This window comes from Hippoglossus hippoglossus, chromosome 13 (genome assembly GCF_009819705.1).
Source record: "Hippoglossus hippoglossus isolate fHipHip1 chromosome 13, fHipHip1.pri, whole genome shotgun sequence".
Taxonomy (NCBI): domain Eukaryota; kingdom Metazoa; phylum Chordata; class Actinopteri; order Pleuronectiformes; family Pleuronectidae; genus Hippoglossus; species Hippoglossus hippoglossus.
In genome coordinates this window covers 28,692,850-28,714,141 of record NC_047163.1, presented here as the reverse complement: position 1 = coordinate 28,714,141, position 21,292 = coordinate 28,692,850, and the positions used below count along the sequence as shown (strand labels likewise).

At 40.9% G+C, this 21,292-nt stretch overlaps 1 protein-coding gene across 1 annotated transcript in view; it reads left to right on the top strand.

Moving 5' to 3' along the window:
* The window catches only part of LOC117773159 (serine/threonine-protein kinase NLK-like), a 95,584-nt gene that overhangs the window by 18,205 nt on the left and 56,087 nt on the right, over window positions 1-21,292 (top strand). Inside the window, 2 exon segments of the mRNA XM_034604864.1 lie at window positions 5,260-5,315; window positions 11,166-11,272. Of these exon segments, the coding sequence (XP_034460755.1) occupies window positions 5,260-5,315; window positions 11,166-11,272 (163 nt within the window).

Sequence of the window (21,292 nt, the reverse complement as noted above, 5' to 3'; positions counted from 1 at the left end):
TTTTATATTTTACAAAAAGGTTGGCAGGTCATTCTCTCAGTGACAGCCTCAGATTGGTTCTTAGGGTGCTGATCCCCCTTCATTGTCCTGTATGAAGGGAGAGACAAGAAGAGAAATAGGGGATGTGGATATTTCAAGCTTATTACACAAATAAATATTGGGCTTGTTAACACATCAACTAACGTTTGTTAAAAAATTGTCATCAACTTTAATTGACAGAATTTATTAAGTAATTGGGCTTATGTAGTCTCTTGTTCAGGGTGTTGAGATGATCAGTGAGATCAACTAAAAAAGCCAGGTCTGCCAACCATAAAGGGTCACTGATCTCATGGAGAGGTCTGCCCTTTTCTTTCAAAAACTTGTCGATATTTGATCTCAGGGAATAAAACCGCTGCAGCACGGAGCCGCGACTGAGCCAGCGCACTTCAGAATGGTAGAGTAGGTCCCCGTATTCAGCATCGACATCAGAGAGGAACGCTTGAAATTCTCTGTGGTAAAGCCCTCGTGCCCGAATTATGTTGACAGTTTTCACAACTGTGTTCATCACATCGCCAAGCTGGATTGTCTTGGCACAGAGGGCTTCTTGGTGGATGATACAGTGCATTTTGACAGCCTCACCTCCGCTCTCCCGCACCTTGGCACTCACCATAGAGGCCATTCCTTTGCGCTCGCCTGTCATTGCTGGAGCCCCATCCGTTGTAATTCCACACAGCTTGTCCCATTTAAGTCCAGCCTGGTCAATTGCATCTGACACAGCTTCAAACATGTCCTTCCCAGTTGTTGTCCCCTTTAGACTCCGAAGATCAAGCAGTTCCTCCGTAATTCAAAAATTATCATCAACTCCCCGCAAAAAAATTAACAGCTGTGCAGTGTCCGTGGCATCTGTTCTCTCATCACATGCAATCGAGTAAAAATCGAAAGCACAAGCTTTATCTGCTTATATGCTTTAACACTATTCTTCCAGTCTAGGAGATATTCAACACGGTTGCTGGAGCGCCACTTCCTTTCTAGTTTTCTTGATACTTGTTTTAACTCATGTGTCTTGGAATTATACCACGGAGCTAATTTACTATGTTTTATATTTTTCTTTTTTAGAGGCGCTATTGAGTCTAATGTTAATCGTAATGAGTCTACAGAGCTATCGACGAGATGGTCAATCTCAGTGGAGCTAGGGTTTTTAAAGGATTCGTTGGTTATATCGACGGATAGTACGGGTTTAAATGTAATCGGAATTATTTCCTTAAATTTAGCTACAGCACTATCAGGTAAACATCTAGAAAATGAGTTTATTATTAGTGGCATATATTCTGATAGTGAGAAATTGAAGGTTATTAAATTATGGTCTGATAGATAGATGTTAGATGTTCAATTTTGACACCGTATGATAATATAAGGTCAAGTGTGTGGTTACAACAATGAGTAGGTTGGTGTACACACTGACTGAAACCAATTGAGTCTAATATCAAAATAAATGCTACGCTAAGGCTATCTTTATTATTGTCAACATGAATATTAAAGTCACCAACAATAATAATTTTATCGGTCTTTAGGTCTAGGTTTGATAAAAACTCAGGGAATTCTGTTAAAAATTCAGTATAAGCCCCAGGAGCACGGTAAACTACAGCAAATGTGATTGGCTGTTGGTATTTCTTGGATTGGCATGGAAGACTAAGAACAAGACATTCAAATGAGTTGTATCTTAGTTTAGATTTAGGATTAATTGATAGACTGGAGTTAAAAATAGCAGCAACTCCACCTCCTCGACCGAATTCTCTGGGAACGTGTGAATTTACATGACTGGGGGGGTAGATTCATTTAGACTGACATATTCATCAGGATGCAGCCACGTCTCAGTGAGGGACAATAAATCTATTTTATGATCTGAGACTATTTCATTAACTAAAATAGCCTTTGATGATAATGATCTTATGTTTAAAAGACCACATTTAAAAGTATTTGTTTCCTGAGTTGTTGCAGAGGTTGTGTTAATTTGTATTAGATTTTTGTGTGGAATTCTCCCTCTGTTATTGTTTGAATTAAATAATGTAATGGGACGGTGGACAGACACAATCTCTATGGGGTTGTGGTTGTGTGACTGATCCAGAGGGAGCGCAGAGAAGTGTGTAGCACTGCAGCTCTGCGTCCTGGTCCCAACTCTGGGTTGTCATTTAATAGACTGGGTAATATTCCTAGATAAGAGAGATGCCCCATCCCAAGTGGGATGAACGCCGTCTCTCCTAACAAGACCAGGTTTCCTCCAAAAAGTTTGCCAATTATCTACAAAGCCCACACCATTTACAGGACACCACCTCTACAGCCAGCGGTTAAAAGACAACATGCGGCTAAACATGTCATCACCTGTTGTGTTAGGGAGAGGGCCAGAGAAAATTACTGTGTCCGACATCGTTTTTGCAAAAGCACATCAACACACCCCGAGGCTCCTAACACTCTATCGGGCAAGGAGGACAGCTTTTCCGCCAGAAATGGACATCCTACTTAACAGACTGGATGAAGAGGTACATTTTAGAATAATTTCATAATTCTTGACATTATATTTTAAGTAATGGCTTATTATCATCCAAACTAATTCAATCCCAAATTATTTTTCAGTTTGATTTACTAAACATGTTTGTCATTTTCTGTCTGTTATTGCAAGGCAACTGACCCAGATGAGGAGCAAACAAAGGGCCTCGTTGCGGGTGTCCTCAATGTGTTGGAGGAGGTTGATGGCACTGTCATGAACATCGCTGTTATTATCGCGGAAAACATCGTCCTTCAGGATCTTCCTGACCTGCCAACCGCATTTGCTTACCTCTTTGGGCTGATCTACTCTCTACACCTTCAGTACCCAAAGAAGTAAGGCACACTTTTGAAACCATTCAAAAGATTTTCATGGAACTTGGAAAGGATCTCCCTGCAAGGGTCAGGGTCCTTTAAAAACAAACTGCTTCAGTAAATTCATTTCTACTTCTGCAATCTCAGGCTGTAACAGTGAATATTTTATTGCTTGATTGTTGACAAACCACTGTCGCAGCAACCAGCCTGGACAAAAAGCAGAAGTTTAGCAGTGGAATAGGACTTGAAGGGTAGCGTGTTGCCCAGTGTTTAATGTGAAATTTTGAAAGTGTACATTTTAGACCCTGCAATACATGCACATCTTTTGTGTAGCTGGTTAGCTGGTGATGTTGAATCTGGGACAGTTTTAAATCCCAGAAGAGATTTAACTTTCACTTGGATTGTCACAAACACTTATCTACCTCTAACCTCTTTTCTCTATTTCTTTATTTCTTTATTTTCTCCCCACCTGCCCATCAGTTGGTCAATTGTACCATGTTATGTTGAGAATGACATGTTAGGATAAAGTTGTGTAACAATTTACATTTTCTGCTAATTTTGAGACTGATAGTTCTGAATTTAAGATGCTTTGTGTGTTATTGTCTGACAGATTCGTCAGTTCCACAGCTAAAGTGACGGTGTACATGCTATATGAATACATCACCACAATTTGTGATGCGTGATAGTATAAAAACAGGTTATGTGGTAAGACTGGTACAGTTCTGGATCTCAGCAGTTACAATTTACTTGACCTTGTTGGAAAGGTTTGAACTCAATAAACAGAGTTTCAAATGTTAACGTTGCATTTGTAATTAATTACACATCTAATGGAAATGAATTGAACTCGTTACCTTAAATTTTGATTGTACAATTTTACGTTACTCCACTAATCAGACTGAAATTTAGTGGATTGAATTACTCTTAGAATAAAGTCGACATTAAAAGTTTGAATTAAGTTTGTTAGAGTCTAAAATAATAAGTTACTTCAACTTGAAGTGGATTTAACAGAAGTAAGGATTTTAAGTTATTACAATTAAGAATTATAAGTTATATCCACCCTGAGTGAAGTTAACAAAAATAAGAATTAAAAGTTGCAACAATGTGAAATTATAAGCCACATCAATTTGAAGTTGAGTTCACAGAAGTACGGATTTAAAGTTATTACAATTTAAAAATATAGGTTTTGTCAACTCTGAGTCAAGTTAACAGAAGTAAGGATTCAACGTTGCTATAATGTAAAATTAAAAGTTACATCAACTAGGAGTTGAGTTATGACAACTTAAAATTGAAAGTTGAGCAAACTGAATCACAAAACTTAAAATGTTAAGTTTAATTGCCTAACTTAAAATTTTACTGAAGTTTGTTGCCTTATAATTTTGAGTTGACACAGCTTTTTATTTTTAACAGTGTAATACAGGAGAAATGTCCTCTCTTTTCTTGGTTCTTGTCAGGACACATGCTGCAACATTTTGGACGAGCTGCAGTCTTTAAGGACTTACTGCTGGAGCCTGATAATAAGGAATTACAATAATCAAGTCTGGATGTAACAAAAGCGTGGACTAGTTTTTCTGCATCTTTTTGAGACAGGACAAGTCCAATTTTTGAGATGTTATGTAAGTGAAGGAATGCGGTCCTAGAGAGAAAGAAAGGGAAAAGTGATTGAATGTGTGTGTGCGCTCGCATGCATACGCGCAATGTGATGTCTCCCTATCTAAAAAAACCCTGTTACCTTTCCATCAAGTTCTGGGACTATCATACAGATCAACGCAATTCGGCTATAGTAATCAAGTGATTGTAGTGATCAATTTGACCTGGACAAACTTGATCATTGCAAGCGTTTTTTACATTACATTACATTTCATTTAGCTGACACTTTTATCCAAAGCGATTTCCAATAAGTGCATTCAACTATGTGGGTACAAACTCAGAAGACAAGAATCAAGTAAGAAGTTTCCACTGTATATGTTGTTTTAGGGTTACTTCACACACATACTTTATGTATACCTTTGGCTATTTCTATGAATATCATGCATGATGGAGGAAATTAGCATTTTCAACTAAAATTTGATGTACAAACATTGCTGATTTATGTTTTCAGAGGTTATGGGATGGTGGTGGGGGAAGGGGTTGGGATATAGGGAATGGGTGGTATATACATTTATGTTTACCATGTTTTTCTGCTTTGCTGTTGTTTTTTTCTTTCTTTCACTCTAAATTTTTTTTCTTTCTCTCTTTTATAATTCTTTTCTTTTTGTGGGGAAGGACTTGTTTTTGTGTTCTGTCATATTAAGGACCAGGGGCCACTTCTTTTCCTGCATTTTGACATTGGTGTGAGGGAAATAGTGCTTCCTCTGCCTTGTGAAAATAAGAACAAAGTTAAATAAACTAAACAAACACTGACTGTGGCTTCAACATTCTCCTCAGGTGCTGTCAGCTCTGGACATACTACAACCTCCACATATCGATTACTTTGAGGAAATGTATCCTTTACCATTGGTTTACTCAAAGATGAATTGATATATTGTATAGTGATTCTAAAGCTTTGATCAGACAGTGTGCATTATTTTCTGTGAATGGAACCACTCTGTTCCCCTTATTAACACTCTTTTGTGTGTAGTCCTTTATTTGGACTTTTATCGGGTACAGCTTTGTAAGGGTGCTCCTACTTGTTGGAATAATAAAACATATTGGGCCTGATCCCAAATAAAGACTGCTAAATTGCGTGTGCATTATAACAGATTGCTAATTTGGTTTGTGGGCATATTGCGGGTGATCTACTAAAAATAATTGCGCAATAGATAACGGGTGCAAACATGGCAGAGGCAGTAGTATTTAAATAAGTGTTTTGTGTGCGTTACTGGTTTCCACCATGGAGCATTACGGAGAGCAGCGTGACCGCAAGCGCAAAGCGAAATTTAATGGCATGGAATTGATGGTGTTGGTTGAAGAGGCAAACAAACATGTTTTTGAGCTACAGCAAAGAAATATTAATATTACTCAAAGAAATGTCATATGGGAAATTATCTTTGAAAAAGTAAATGCTGTGGGTAAAACAAAAAAATTATGAAATTAGGAGGAGATGGCAGGACATAAGAAGAAGAAGAAAAGACAAAATAGCTCATAATAAAACCTCGGCAAATAAAAAAGGTGGGGGAGCCGGTGGAAGAGATGCCTCTGACCAATATTGCGCAGAGTCCTCTGTGGCCATTGTAGCGCACACGGAGCGCACAGCAGGCAGCTGGTCAGCCCTGTATCTGGTGTGACAATGGCCATCAGTGCCCTGGCAAGAGAGGGATTATTTTTACTTCTGTCAATCCAAACATGCTAACACGAACAGAAAAAAAATGTTCTCTGTCTTCTTCCATGCCGTCTTCTCCTCACCACAATAACTGCAGCCATCTGTGCGTCACACCGTGGCGATTAGCACCTACCTTTCAAACGTATTAAATATAGACGCAGTCACAACCACCGCAATTATTTACAGGCTTTGTTTAAGGCAAATTCATTAAGGCAAATGTACCAAATGGACAATGTGTGTTATTCTGCACGCAATGCTCAGTGCGCACCGTTAGTAGATCAGCTTGCATGTTTTTTTGCAGGTGAAATCAAGTCTGCACACATTTGTACACGCAAACCTTTAGTAGATCAGGCCCATTGTGACTAAACAAAATGTCCATTTAATACTAGTTTCCATCTGCTGTTCTATAGTGTTCTATTGTGTGTTACCCCCAGTAACACACAATGAAGCACCCTACACAGAGAGGTTACATGTCATTGACCCTATTAATGTATTCATTGGATTATTTATTGATGACATTGATGCCGGAGTGTTAGAAAGATCGGTCCACTGTATGAAAGTCATTTTCAGGAAGTATGGCTTACCCCTTCTGTGTGATAAAATCCTTTTAGTATTTGGGGTCATAAACGTGTCAAGATAAAGTTTCTTATGAGTCAATATAAAAGAACTACGTTTACAAATGCATATCAAAAACATTAAGCACACACATCTAGAGCAGTGTTAAGGTAAAACTAGATTCATAAATCCAAAACTTGGACAAAATAATTCCCTCTCTGTGTATGACTTCGCGCAAATAGTGGGCCTCATTCATGAACCACTCCATACTGCTCCTGTGTCGTCATCCAAGTAAGCCGTAAGCCCCGACATTCAGATTCGACTCGAAACGGCATTTACAGCATATTTTTATCCTAAGTGATGTCTGTTATCCTCCTCTAGATCCGTGTTCAGGCATGGATCACAGTGTGGACACTTGAATGACACCACAGGAGCAGTATGGAGGCATTGTTTTTACTGCGGTTTGTTTGTTATTATTAGGGTTTGAGCCTGCAGGGCCAGAACCCTTTTGTTTTTCCTGCGGTTTGTTATAAGGGTTGAAGGCCCTAATGAGCCGCTTCTTCCTATTGAGCTACTTCTTCCTATTAAGCTACTTCCTCTTATTGAGCTGCTTCCTCCTATTGAACCGCTTCCTCCTATTGAACCGCTTCCTCCTATTGAGCGAATTAAGGCTCAAACCCGCTCATTGCTGCTTGCAGCTTTATTTAGGGTTCGAGGCCTGAACGGCTAGAACCCTATTGTTTTTACTCAGGTTTGTTATTTTTCCTATTATTATTTTTCGGTGTCAGCCCTGTGAGATGGAATGATCTAGAAACACGAAACTTGATTTTTGTATCCAATCAACACCAAATTCAGTCTAAAGCAGTGTGAGACTGAGATACACATTTCTATTATAAATGAGCAGGATTGGTCAAAAAACACGTCCGCTATTAGCCATAAACTTTTTGCCAAGGGTGGTGCTTAGAGGAAATTGGCCATAACTCTTTAGATATTCATCTAATCATCGTGAAACTAATTAGATATGTTTGTACCATATTGTAGAATAGCCGTGTTTAAGGATTTTAAGTTTTGCACATAGGGAGCGCGAAAATCTTTCCTATTGAGCTGCTTCTTCTTATTGAGCTGCTTTCTCTAATTGAGGTGCTTCTTGTGGTTGGCTGTGGCTTAGAGGGTAGAGTGGTAGTCCTCCAACCAGAAGGTCATATTGCGCGAATTAAGGGTCGAACCCGCTCATTGCCGCTTGCGGCTATATTTCGTATTATTATTATTTGTAGTCTGCCGCCTCAGCTCAAATTACCGTGGAATTGATGTGCATCAACTTTATCTGAAACATGAGCTTATTTGGCCTCATAGTGGCGCTATAATTGGGCCTCAAAAAGATACATTTTGACAAGCCAAGCCCCTCACATCAGTCTGATTGACTTAAAATTCAACACACAAGTCCAGCTCAATGTGTTCTACAAAAAAACCTCTTGGTCTATAAAAGTCTGTAGTGATTCATTTTTGCTCCTTTGCATAAATTGAAAAACAGTAATGTGACAATCTACTTTTTGGTTTTTAATCCTATCAACACCAAATTTGATACACAACATTGTGCGACTAAATTACACATTTCTGTTACAAATGATCAGGATTGGTCTAAAATCAAGGCCGTTATTAACCATAAACTTTTGCTTAGCGGGAAATTGGCCATAACTCTTTAAATATTTGTTCAATCATCGCAAAATTAATCAAATATGTTTATATCATATTGTAAAATTGGGGTGCTTAAGCATTTTGAGTTTTGCCCATAGTGTGCACCATGTAATGATGAGACATTAATGTGATAAAGAGGGAGATGAGGAAAGAGAAGCTCCATGTGTCATGTGTCCCCAGGCAATCTATGGTTATAGCAGCAAAACTAAGAGCAGGTCCAGGGGACCTGTGCCAGCCCTAACTATAACCTTAATTCAAAAAGGAAGCTTTTAAGCCTACCCTAGAGAGGGTGTGTGCTTCCCGAACTGAAACTGGGATATGATTCCACAGGAGAGGACCTTGATAGGTGAAGGCTCTGGCTACTACACATTTGGAGACTTTAGGGACACCAATGTGTTTTAGAATTAACTGGAAGTTAGTTATTGTAATTTGTCATGATTTGGAACTGGAGTTTCTGAGACACAAGGAACATGGAGGATCTCAAAATTATTTTACAAACTATTTTACAAACTCATAGGAAATAATTTTATGAGGATATTATCACTGATTGACCATTGAAAAGAAACATCAATAGATGCAGATAAGAATTATAAATGTGCCCCTTATAACAGCAGATGTTACATGAGAATCATCACTTTTTAACGTTTTTTCTGTATTAAATAGGTATGTCTATAGCTCCGTCCCTGATTATGATGGGTTAGTATATGAGTATATGATACTTACTATGACACTAACTAATTGTTGATAATATCAGTGTCTGAAGCTCTGAAATAACAGCTGTAATTCAAATACACCTTATTTTTTTCAATTTACTTCAGCCAAATAGTGAAGGTTTTTATTTAAAACTGAGACCTCACAGTGGTGTTACAAAGTGGAGCTAAAGACCTCAAAAACAATCTTTGCCTGAGTTTGTTTGAGTTTTTCTCAAAAGGATGCAGAAAAACTAATCCACGCCTTTGTTACATCCAGACTGGATTATTGTAATTCCTTATTATCAGGCTCCAGCAGTAAGTCGTTAAAGACTCTCCAGCTTGTCCAAAATGCCGCAGCACGTGTCCTGACAAGAACCAAGAAAAGAGAGCACATTTCTCCTGTAATAGCTTCGCTACACTGGCTTCCGGTTAAATCTAGAATAGAATTTAAAATTCTCCTCCTCACCTTCAAGGCCCTTAACAATATGGCACCATTATATCTTAAAGAGCTGTTAGTACCTTATCAACCCACTAGAGCACTGCGCTCCCAGAATTCAGGCTTACTTGTCGTCCCTAAAGTCTCTAAAACTAGAGTAGGAGCCAGAGCTTTCAGCTATCAAGCTCCTCTCCTGTGGAATCATCTCCCACTTTCAGTTCGGGAGGCAGACACCATCTGTACGTTTAAGAGTAGGCTTAAAACCTTCCTTTTTGATAAAGCTTATAGTTAGAGCTGGTCCAGGCTTGTCCTAGACCTGCTCTTAGTTAGGCTGCTATAGGTTTAGAAGGTCGGGGGACACATGACACACGGAGCTTCTCTTTCCAGCTTCTCCTTCCTCTTCTCAATCTTTATCACATCAAAGTAATTCATATCCCATCAATACATGTTACTGACTTGACTTCTTCCCCGGAGTCCCTTTGCCTTATCGTCCGCAGATCCAGGGCCGCGGCTGTGGCCACATCATGGATTAGGATCTGTGGATCACGTATCAGAGGTCGTAATGGTGGATCCAGTATGGCGGATTCTGCATCGTGCTGGCTGATCGTGATAACAAAGGCAGATCCTTTATCGTGTTGGCATCAGATAGTGGTGGTGGACCACGACCGAGGTGGCAGCTGATGATGGATCCTAATGGCGGCAGTGGACAATAACTGTGGACTATAGTGGCATCCGATCTTGATAGTGGATCATGATCTTGCTGGCTGCTGACCATGGACTATGATTGCAGCAGGACTGCTCGATACATAGTATTTCTCCTCAGACACTTGACCATTAATGACATTAATCCACCAATTCACTGACCTTCAGTTATACTTCAAAATGTTTACCCTAATCAATGCTGCTAAAACCTTTATCTTGATGTTCTCCTTTACACTTGACATCTATTGCACTTCTGTCCGTCCTGGGAGAGGGATCCCTCACATGTGGCTCTCTCTGAGGTTTCTACCTTCTTTTTACCCTGTTAAAAGGGTTTTTAAGTAGTTTTTCCTTACTCTTGTTGAGGGTTAAGGGCAGAGGATGTCACACCATGTTAAAGCCCTATGAGACAAATTGTGATTTGTGAATATGGGCTATACAAATAAAATTTGATTGATTGATTGAGTTCAGACTCAGACTGCAGAGAGCTCTCAAACCTGACAACAGCAACTGTGTTTCTCTGATATGTTTCTCTTGGTGATAACTTTTTTAGTGACAATTGACATGGCCTTGAGACGATCAGTATGTGATGTTTTATATTTACTCATAAGGTTTCTGCACCTTCCTGACTGTCTAAGACTAAAAGTTCTAAAACAGTTTTTGTGTCGTTTATCTTTGTAGCTTTCAGGTAGTGTGCAGCTTTGTTCTAAGCATCAGGCTATTTTTCTAGCTGAATGCACAGGCTGGCACCATATTATACAATGAAGGATTCAGCATCTTGCTTCAACATGCTGACTGAGGTGCCAGTGATCGAAACACTGACCTTCTGATTAGTGGACGACAAGCTTAACCTCCTGATCCAAAATCACCAGTACCAGCTGTACTACCTTCTTGTGATTTTCAACTGGTGGTGTTTTGCTTTGTGATGTTTTTTCCTTAATTTCCAACTGTTCAGCTATGTGGTGACTGAACTGATGCAAAGTGATCTCCATAAGATCATCGTATCACCACAGCCTCTGAGCTCAGATCATGCCAAGGTTTTTCTTTATCAGATTCTACGAGGTATGTCCTTTTTTATTTAACTTTCTCTTTCACATCATCTAACACCATCTTGTTACAGATAATTTGTTACATTTTGTTACATTTATTTTACTTCAGACCATCCAGTGTTGTCACTTAAACAGCATTTGGGAATAAGTTAGGAGTTTTATTTTACAACAGTCTATTAAATCTGTCACTGAAACAAGATAATGAACAACTAGAAGAGCACCTTTGCCAGGGTCCAACAGTCCCCTTCAATTCAATCAAGCCTCACGCACACATATATATCAAGATCCATTCATTCTTCCCTGGGAAAATGGTTAAAATGTTGAAAAACGCCCCATGTCACAATGTTAAAGTGAAATAAATTCCTGGACGCCGCCCGCTGACCCTCTTACAACAAACGAATAATACGACATACGATCTGAAACCTATTTGTCCCTCTAAAATATGGGAAATATATATATAATAACGAAATTGACTCACAAGTTTCAATTATTAGTTTGTACTACCAAGAAAATTAACTAAACACTCATCCCCCTGGACGTCAACCTGCAAACAAAGACCGGAACGTGAGCAAAACAGCTCAGCTCCAAACAATTCACATACAAACAATATGTTTCCGCCAACTCCCCCGTTCATATAATTCATCATTTCATCAAATTAAATAGTTTGTGCAACTTAGTCCCCGAACCGAAAGAAATGTCCGAAACAAAGTTTTAGCCGGTGTGGCATGGTGAGATTGCCGCAGACATAAATTTTTAAATAATCCACGCTATCCTCACAACTTCTGACCGCTAAAAAAAGAGTCCTGGTCCCACGATAATCGACGAAAGTTTCACAAAGGTAATCAGAATCAGAATCAGAATGTATTTATTGCCAAGTAGGTTTACACCTACCTGGAATTTGCCTTGGTATATAGGTGCATACAATGAACATAAAACATAAAAACACAATAAGTACTACACATAAGAAAAAAACAATATATAAAATAAAAATATATAAAAGATATAAAAAGTAAAGTAAAAAGTAAAATGCAAAATGCAAAACAGGAGTGCAATGTGAATGTGCAATATGCAATGTGCAATATGCAATGTGCAATGTGCAATGTGCAATGTAATGTATGTTAATGTAACACAGACTTGAGGCGTGGGGGCGGGATAAGAGTCCAAGTCAGGTGGGGGTCACGGGCCTTGATAAGGCCAACTGCAGCCGGGAAGAAGCTGGTCTTGTGGTGTGAGGTTTTGGTCCTGATGGACTGCAGCCTCCTGCCGGAGGGAAGTACCTCGAAGAGTTTGTGACCCGGGTGGGAAGGATCGGCCACAATCTTACCTGCACGCCTCAGGGTCCTAGAGGCAAACAGGTCCTGTAGAGATGGCAGATTGCAGCCAATCACCTTCTCAGCAGAACGGATGATATGCTGCAGTCTGCCTTTGTCATTGGCAGTGGCAGCAGTGTACCAGATGGTGATGGAGGAGGTGAGGATGGACTCGATGATGCAGGTGTAGAAGTGCACCATCATTGTCTTTGGCAGGTTGAACTTCTTCAGCTGCCGCAGGAAGTACATCCTCTGTTGAGCTCTTTTGGTGAGGGAGCTGATGTTCAGCCTCCACTTGAGGTCCTGGGAGATGATGGTGCCCAGGAAGCAGAAGGACTCCGCAGTGTCGACTGGGGAGTCTCTCAGGGTGATGGGGGTGGGTGGGGCTGGGTTCCTTCTAAAGTCTACAACTATCTCCACTGTTTTCAGAGCATTGAGCTCCAGGTTGTTCTGACCACACCAGGTCACCAGATGGTCAATCTCCCACCTGTAGGCGGACTCATCCCCACCAGAGATGAGCCCAATGAGGGTGGTGTCGTCCGTGAACTTAAGGAGTTTGACGGACTGGTGACTGGAGGTGCAGCTGTTGGTATACAGGGAGAAGAGTAGAGGGGAAAGAACACAGCCTTGAGGGGAACCGGTGCTTATGGTCCTGGAATCAGAGACATGCTTCCCCAGCCTCACGTGTTGCCTCCTGTCAGACAGGAAGTCTGTGATCCACCTGCAGGTGGAGTCAGGCACACTCAGCTGGGAGAGCTTGTCCTGTAGCAGAGCCGGAATGATGGTGTTGAAGGCAGAGCTGAAGTCCACAAACAGGATCCTGGCGTAGGTTCCTGAGGAGTCCAGGTGCTGGAGGATGTGAAGGGCCATGTTTACTGCATTGTCTACAGACCTGTTGGCTCTGTAGGCAAACTGCAGGGGGTCCAGGAGAGGGTCAGTGATGGCTTTGAGGTGGAACAGCACAAGGCGCTCAAATGCCTTCATCACCACAGAGGTCAGGGCGACAGGTCTGTAATCATTGAGTCCAGTGATCTTTGTTTTTTTGGGGACAGGGATGATGGTGGAGGTCTTGAAGCAGGCTGGTACGTGGCATGTCTCCAGTGAGGTGTTGAAAATGGCTGTGAACACCGGAGACAGCTGATCAGCACAGTGTTTCAGGATTGATGGAGAGACAGAGTCTGGCCCGGCTGCTTTGCGGGGGTTCTGTCTCCTGAAGAGTCTGTTGACGTCCCTCTCCAGGATGGAGAGAGTCATCACTGTGGTAGGGGAGGAGGGAGGGGGCTCTGAGGTGGGCAGTTGTGGAAAGGCGCAGGCCTTTGCTATGGTGGGGGAGGTGCAGTTGATGGGCTGGAGGGTGGTGTCACGGGGGATGGTGTCAGGACTGTCCCATTGTCTTTCAAAGCGACAGTAAAACTCATTCAAGTTGTTGGCCAGGCGTGGGTCGTTAGTGGAGTGGGGGGCTCTAGGCTTACAATTTGTAATCTGCCTAAGCCCTTTCCAGACAGAGGCAGAGTCATTGGCTGAGAACTGGTGTTGGAGTTTCTCAGAGTACAGACGTTTAGCTTCTCTCACCTCCTTGCTAAACCTGTATTTCGACTCTATAAACCTATCTCTGTCCCCACTCCTGAACGCCTCTTCCTTCTCCAACCTTAACTTCTTGAGTTTGGCTGTGAACCAGGGTTTGTCATTGTTGTAACACACCCTGGTGCGTGATGGAACACAGCTGTCCTCACAGAAGCTGATATAAGAAGTCACAGCCTCTGTGTACTCGTCCAGACTGTTTGTAGCAGTCCTGAACACCTCCCAATCTGTACAGTCCAAGCACGCCTGAAGATCCTCCACAGCTTCACTGGTCCACTGCTTTGAAGTCCTCACAACAGGTTTGCAGAGTTTTAGTTTCTGCCTGTATGCAGGGATCAAATGGACCATGACGTGGTCCGAGAGTCCCAGTGCAGCCCGGGGGACGGCGTGATAGGCACTGCTTACTGTGGTGTAACAGTGATCCAGAATGTTCTCCTCTCTGGTCGGGCATTTAATAAATTGTTTGTATTTGGGGAGTTCGCGGGTGAGATTTCCTTTGTTAAAGTCGCAGAGGACAATAACTAAGGAGTCCGGGTTAGTCCGTTCCACACACAGTATCTGGTCGGCGAGCATGCGTTGTGCCTCTTGCACGTTAGCCTGCGGTGGAATGTAAACACCGACCAGAATGAATGAAACAAACTCACAGGGGGAGTAGAAGGGTTTGCATTTGATAAAAACAGTGCTGTTGAATCACTGTCACATCATTGCACCAGCCGCAGTTAGTATAGAAGCAGATTCCTCCACCTTTTGTCTTGCCGGAGAGTTCCGTGTGGCGGTCTGCTCTGAAAAGTTGGAAGCCAGCCAACTGCAGCACAGAGTCCGGTATCGAACCACACAGCCACGTCTCCGTGAAGCACAGAACGGAAGATGAGGAGAAGTCTCTGTTCTTACCAACTAGTAGCTGGAGTTCGTCCAGCTTGTTACACAGTGAACGCACGTTGGAGAGGAATATACCTGGTAGCGGTGTGCGAAGTCCCCGCCGGCGGAGACGCACAAGCGAACCGGCATGTTTACCTCTCCTCCGTCGCTTCACTGTATGTACGAATGTGAGGGCACCTTTGACCAGAATTTCCCAAATTTCGACAGATGAGGCAATGAAAGTCGGAAATAAATTCTCAGGAGTTATGACCCTGATGTTCATGAGCATTTCTCTGGTGAAAGAGCTCCCGGTTCTTAGGCAAAACACTGAATTAACTAACAAAACAAGACAAAACATCGCGCACCAACACACCGAGGCAGCCGTCCGCGGCGCCATCTTTTCTGTAAATAATCCAGTTCTTGGAAATAATCCTTTGTCGTGATTTTCCTGGGGTCCACTGCATGACAGAGCTTCGCTGGTCCTTCACCGGCATGTCAACTAACCAACGGACAGGGTGAAAAAATAACCCTAACCCCTTTATTTTTATTTTTTATCAAACTCAAAGATAACCTTTATCCTAAACAATTGGGGCATTTTAGCCTTTGCTCTTTTTTTTTTTTTTTTTAGGAAATATAGGATGGTTGAATAAACTTTTTTCTTTTCTTTTTAAATCAAACAAACAACCAAACCTTTACACAATTCAATGTGAATGTGAAATCTGAATCTGAGCCCATCTGCAGAAGCAGTGTTGAGCCAGTTCACACTTAAAAAGAACGAGTTCCAAGTTCAGTTCATGCAGATAAAAATGAACTAGTTCACGTTCATAGTTCATTTTTTATTGGGATGATTTAGGTGACAAACGTACGGCCATGTGTTTGGTTATGAATCGATGGAGTCGGATCATGTCTGCGTGCTCACTTTAACACAGAGTCCTGACTGTGAGCGTCACGTCTCGTGTTGTACTGAGCACAACATGTTGACGAGTCATTTTCATGATGTTTAAATGCAGCCTCATAAACTCTGGAGCGAATCAAACAAGCACTAAGTTACTTCATGTACTGATCAGGTCCTGATAACTAGTGATGAGTGTTTATTAGTTACAGTGAGAGCAGAGTGGAGGAGGACACAGAAACTCCAGCTCGGTACAAACCAAATGCAGCTTCTGCTCTGATCATGAAGCAGCTGATCACTGAGCAGCTGAGACCAGAGAAACTCTGTATTTCACTGTTCTTCTACAAAGACACTGACTGGCTGCTTAACGTGAACGAGCTCTGATATCATTGCGTGTGTCGCTCTGAGCGAGTGACAGGGGGCGGGTATGGGTAGAGGAGAGGGTCATTCTGCACATGCATTGCGGGTTAATTCCACAAATTAATCATCCCACGTCAACGCGTTCATCTGACAGCCCTACCATATACTAAATATAAACACAATATATATATATATATATATATATATATATATATACACTGTATAAAGAAAAATAAATTTTCAAGAAATTTTTTAGGAAATCCCCCCAAAAAGACTCATCCTTTAGAAATATAATAAGGAAAATCACGGACAACTGATGATTATGAATATGCCTGCATTTAATAAAAGCTGACTGGTATCCCCCAATAATCGTAAATGCTCATATTTCCTAATTTGCGGTCAGTGTGTCTTTCCTTTGTGTTCTCTATATGTAATGCAGTTACTTTAATCTGTAATTTATGTATTATTTAATTTAATTTGTATAACTATATTGTGCTTTAAAGATCAAATAACAGTAATTGTGTATTTCATTCCTCAAAACGAACACATAATTAATAGAATAAAAAAAAGTATCAGTAGAATGGCTGTAAGGGTTGTCTTCTAAACAGAAAATAGTTGGTGCGATCCCTGGCTCCTCCAGTCTGCATGTCAAATTGTCCTTAGGCACGACTCTGAACACTAAGATTTCCCCTGACTGATTAAAAAGAGCGGCATACCAAAGTTCTATATGAATGTGTTTGTGGAGTGATTGTGAGTCACTTTGAAAGGTCCTGAAGATTAGAACAGCACAATATAATTACAGGCCATTCACCATCCCATTTGCTGATCTACAGTGTATTATTCAGTTCTTGGGTTGAAAGGATAGAAATGGGGGTGAGTTAGTGAAGGAGAGCAGAGAGAGAGGGCCCGTTGTGTAACTGTGAATGTCTCTACAGTCTATGGTCTCTACTGGTCCAGATGAGCCAATCTCTCACCAGTGGAATTTCAAAGCTGGTTCAAAGAGGCACTTGGCCCATTGTCCATTAAAAGACAGAGCACATCGGTAGATAGACGGGTAATGGTTAACCTATTCCTTTCTGATCCCAAAGTCTAGAGCTGTCAGTTTCCATAGATGGACTGCCACCAGCTTTATGGTCGACAACCTAGCACAACAAATGCAAACTCCTCTTATTAAACCCTCCAAGTTGCACCATCCAGAGGCCATTCTTACCTCCAACATTGCTGTAGATATTTTTCTGTGCAAAAGATTAATTCTACCAGTGATACTAAATAAATTGCATTCTGTCCTAAAGGCCTGAAAACAATTTTAAACTTAAACTCCATCTTCATCAGTACAAATTAAGATAAATTGATTTGTTTGTTTCCACACCAGTAACATGAAGCTTCATATTGAAGTCTACCAGTATTAACAGTTAACCATTACAGGCTGTCAACACATTGTATGCTTTCATAGTAATCAGGCCCTAATGAATCAATCAATCAATCAATCAAATTTTATTTGTATAGCCCATATTCACAAATCACAATTTGTCTCATAGGGCTTTAACATGGTGTGACATCCTCTGCCCTTAACCCTCAACAAGAGTAAGGAAAAACTACTAAAAACCCTTTTAACAGGGAAAAAAAGAACGTAGAAACCTCAGAGAGAGCCACATGTGAGGGATCCCTCTCCCAGGACGGACAGAAGTGCAATGGATGTCAAGTGTAAAGGAGAACATCAGAAAGATAAGGGTTTTATCAGCATTGATAAGGGTAAACATTTTGAAGTATAACTGAAGGTCAGTGAATTGGTGGATTAATGTCATTAATGGTCAAGTGTCTGAGGAGAAATACTATGTATTGAGCAGTCCTGCTGCAATCATAGTCTATGGTCAGCTGCCACCACGATCATGATCCACCATCAAGATCGGATGCCACTATAGTCCACAGTCATTGTCCACTGCCGCCATTAGGATCCATCATCAGCTGCCACCTCGGTCGTAGTCCACCACCAGTATCTGATGCCAACACGATAAAGGATCTGCCTTTATTATCACGATCAGCCAGCACGATGCAGAATCCGCCATACTGGATCCACCATTACGACCTCTGATACGTGATCCACAGATCCTAATCCATGATGTGGCCACAGCCGCGTCCCTGGATCTGCGGACGATAAGGCAAAGGGACTCCGGGGAAGAAGTCAAGTCAGTAACATGTATTGATGGGATATGAATTACTTTGATGTGATAACGATTGAGAAGAGGAAGGAGAAGCTGGAAAGAGAAGCTCCGTGTGTCATGTGTCCCCCGACCTTCTAGACCTATAGCAGCCTAACTAAGAGCAGGTCTAGGACAAGCCTGGACCAGCTCTAACTATAAGCTTTAACAAAAAGGAAGGTTTTAAGCCTACTCTTAAACGTACAGATGGTGTCTGCCTCCCGACTGAAGTGGGAGATGATTCCACAGGAGGAGGAGCTTGATAGCTGAAGCTCTGGCTCCTACTCTACTTTTAGAGACTTTAGGGACGACAAGTAAGCCTGAATTCTGGGAGCGCAGTGCTCTAGTGGGTTGATAAGGTACTAACAGCTCTTTAAGATATAATTGGTGCCATATTGTTAAGGGCCTTGAAGGTGAGGAGGAGAATTTTAAATTCTATTCTAGATTTAACCGGAAGCCAGTGTAGCGAAGCTAATACTGGAGAAATGTGCTCTCTTTTCTTGGTTCTTGTCAGGACACATGCTGCAGCATTTTGGACAAGCTGCAGAGTCTTTAACGACTTACTGCTGGAGCCTGATAATAAGAAATTACAATAATCCAGTCTGGATGTAACAAAGGCGTGGATTAGTTTTTCTGCATCTTTTTGAGAAAGGACATGTCTGATTTTGGAGATATTACGCAAGTGAAAAAAGGCGGTCCCTAGAAATTTGTTTTTAAGTGAGAATTAAAGGATAAATCAGGATCGAAGATCACTCCCAAGTTCCTGACTGTTTTTATTGGAAGCAAGGGCAATTTCGTCTAGCGCAGCTATATCAGTTAGATAATGTATCTCTAAGGTGTTTAGGGCCAAGTATTAGAACCTCTGTCTTATCTGAGTTTAATAAGAGAAAATTGCGGGTCATCCAGGTTTTTATGTCCTTAAGACATGCTTGGAGTTTAGTTATTTGATTACTTTTGTTCAGGTTTTATTGACAAGTATAACTGGGTGTCATCCGCATAGCAGTGGAAATTTAGCCTGTGTGTGTCCTGATAATGTTTCCAAGTGGAAGCATATATAATGAGAATAAAATTGGGCCGAGCACAGAGCCTTGTGGAACACCATGGTTAACTTTGGTGCGCACAGATGACTCATCATTAATTTGCACGAATTGGGAGCGGTCTGAAAAATAGGATTTAAACCATTTTAGGGGCGGTTCCTTTAATGCTAATTAACTGTTCTAGTCTCTGTATAAAATATTATGGTCAATTGTGTCAAATGCTGCACTAAGATCTAACAGAACGAGGACAGACACAAACCCCTGATCTGAAGCTATTAGAAGATCATTAGTGACTTTTGCCAAGGCTGTCTCTGTGCTGTGATTGGCTCTAAACCCTGACTGAAAGTCTTCATATATATTATTTTCCTGGAGAAACTCACACAGCTGATTGGCTACAACTTTTTCTAGGATTTTAGACAGGAAGGGGAGATTAGATATCGGATGATAATTGGCTAAAACCTCTGGGTCTAAGGTGGGTTTTTTGAGGAGGGGTTTGATTACAGCTATTTTAAAAAGACTGTGGTACATATCCTGATGATTAATGACAGATGTATTGTGTTCAGTAATGAACTGTCAATTAGGGGCAGAATTTCTTTAAGTAATTTTGTGGGAATGGGGTCTGAGATACAAGTTGTTGGTTTAGAAGATGAGATTATTTTGGTCAGCTGATCGAGGCTGATCAGAGAGAAGCTGTCTAAATAATTGGTAGGATTCTTGGCCGTTTTCTGAGTTTTCTATTCTTGATGGGGTATTAGTGCCAATTGAGGGCAGGAGATGGTTGATTTGATTTCTAATAGTTTAGGAATGTTTATCATTAAAGAAGGATTCATGAAAGATATTGCTATTTAGGGATCGAGGAATACTGGGTTCGGTGGAGGTGTTGACTCTCTGTCAGCCTGGCTACAGTGCTGAAGAGAAACCTGGGTTGTTTTTATTCTCTTCTATTAGTTTTGAATAGTAGGTCAGCTCTTGCCTTTGTGGAGGGCCTTCTTATATGCTTTAACACCCTATTCTTCCAGTCTAGGAGATTTTCAACACGGTTGCTGGAGCGCCACTTCCTTTTCTAGTTTTCTTGATACTTGTTTGTTTAACTCATGTGTCTTGGAATTATACCACGGAGCTAATTTACTATGTTTTATATGTTTTCTTTTTTATAGGCGCTATTGAGTCTAAATGTTAATCGTAATGAATTCTACAGAGCTATCGACGAGATGGTCAATCTCTAGTGGAGCTAGGGTTTGTTAATGAATTTGTTGTTTATATCAACGGATAGTACGGGTTTAAATGTAATCGGAATTATTTCCTTAAATTTAGCTACAGCACTATCAGGTAAACATCTTGAAAATGAGTTTATTATTAGTGGCATATATTCTGATAGTGAAAAATCGAAGGTTATTAAATTATGGTCTGATAGGATTGGATTGCGCGGAAGTACCGTTAGATGTTCAATTTTGACACCGTATGATAATATAAGGTCAAGTGTGTGGTTACAACAATGAGTAGGTTGGTGTACACACTGACTGAAACCAATTGAGTCTAATATCGAAATAAATGCTACGCTAAGGCTATCTTTATTATTGTCAACATGAATATTAAAGTCACCAACAATAATAATTTTATCGGTCTTTAGGACTAGGTTTGATAAAAACTCAAGGAATTCTGTTAAAAATTCAGAATAAGCCCCAGGGGCACGGTAAACTACAGCAAATGTGATTGGCTGTTGGTGTTTCTTGGATTGGCGTGGAAGACTAAGAACAAGACATTCAAATGAGTTGTAGCTTAGTTTAGGTTTAGGAT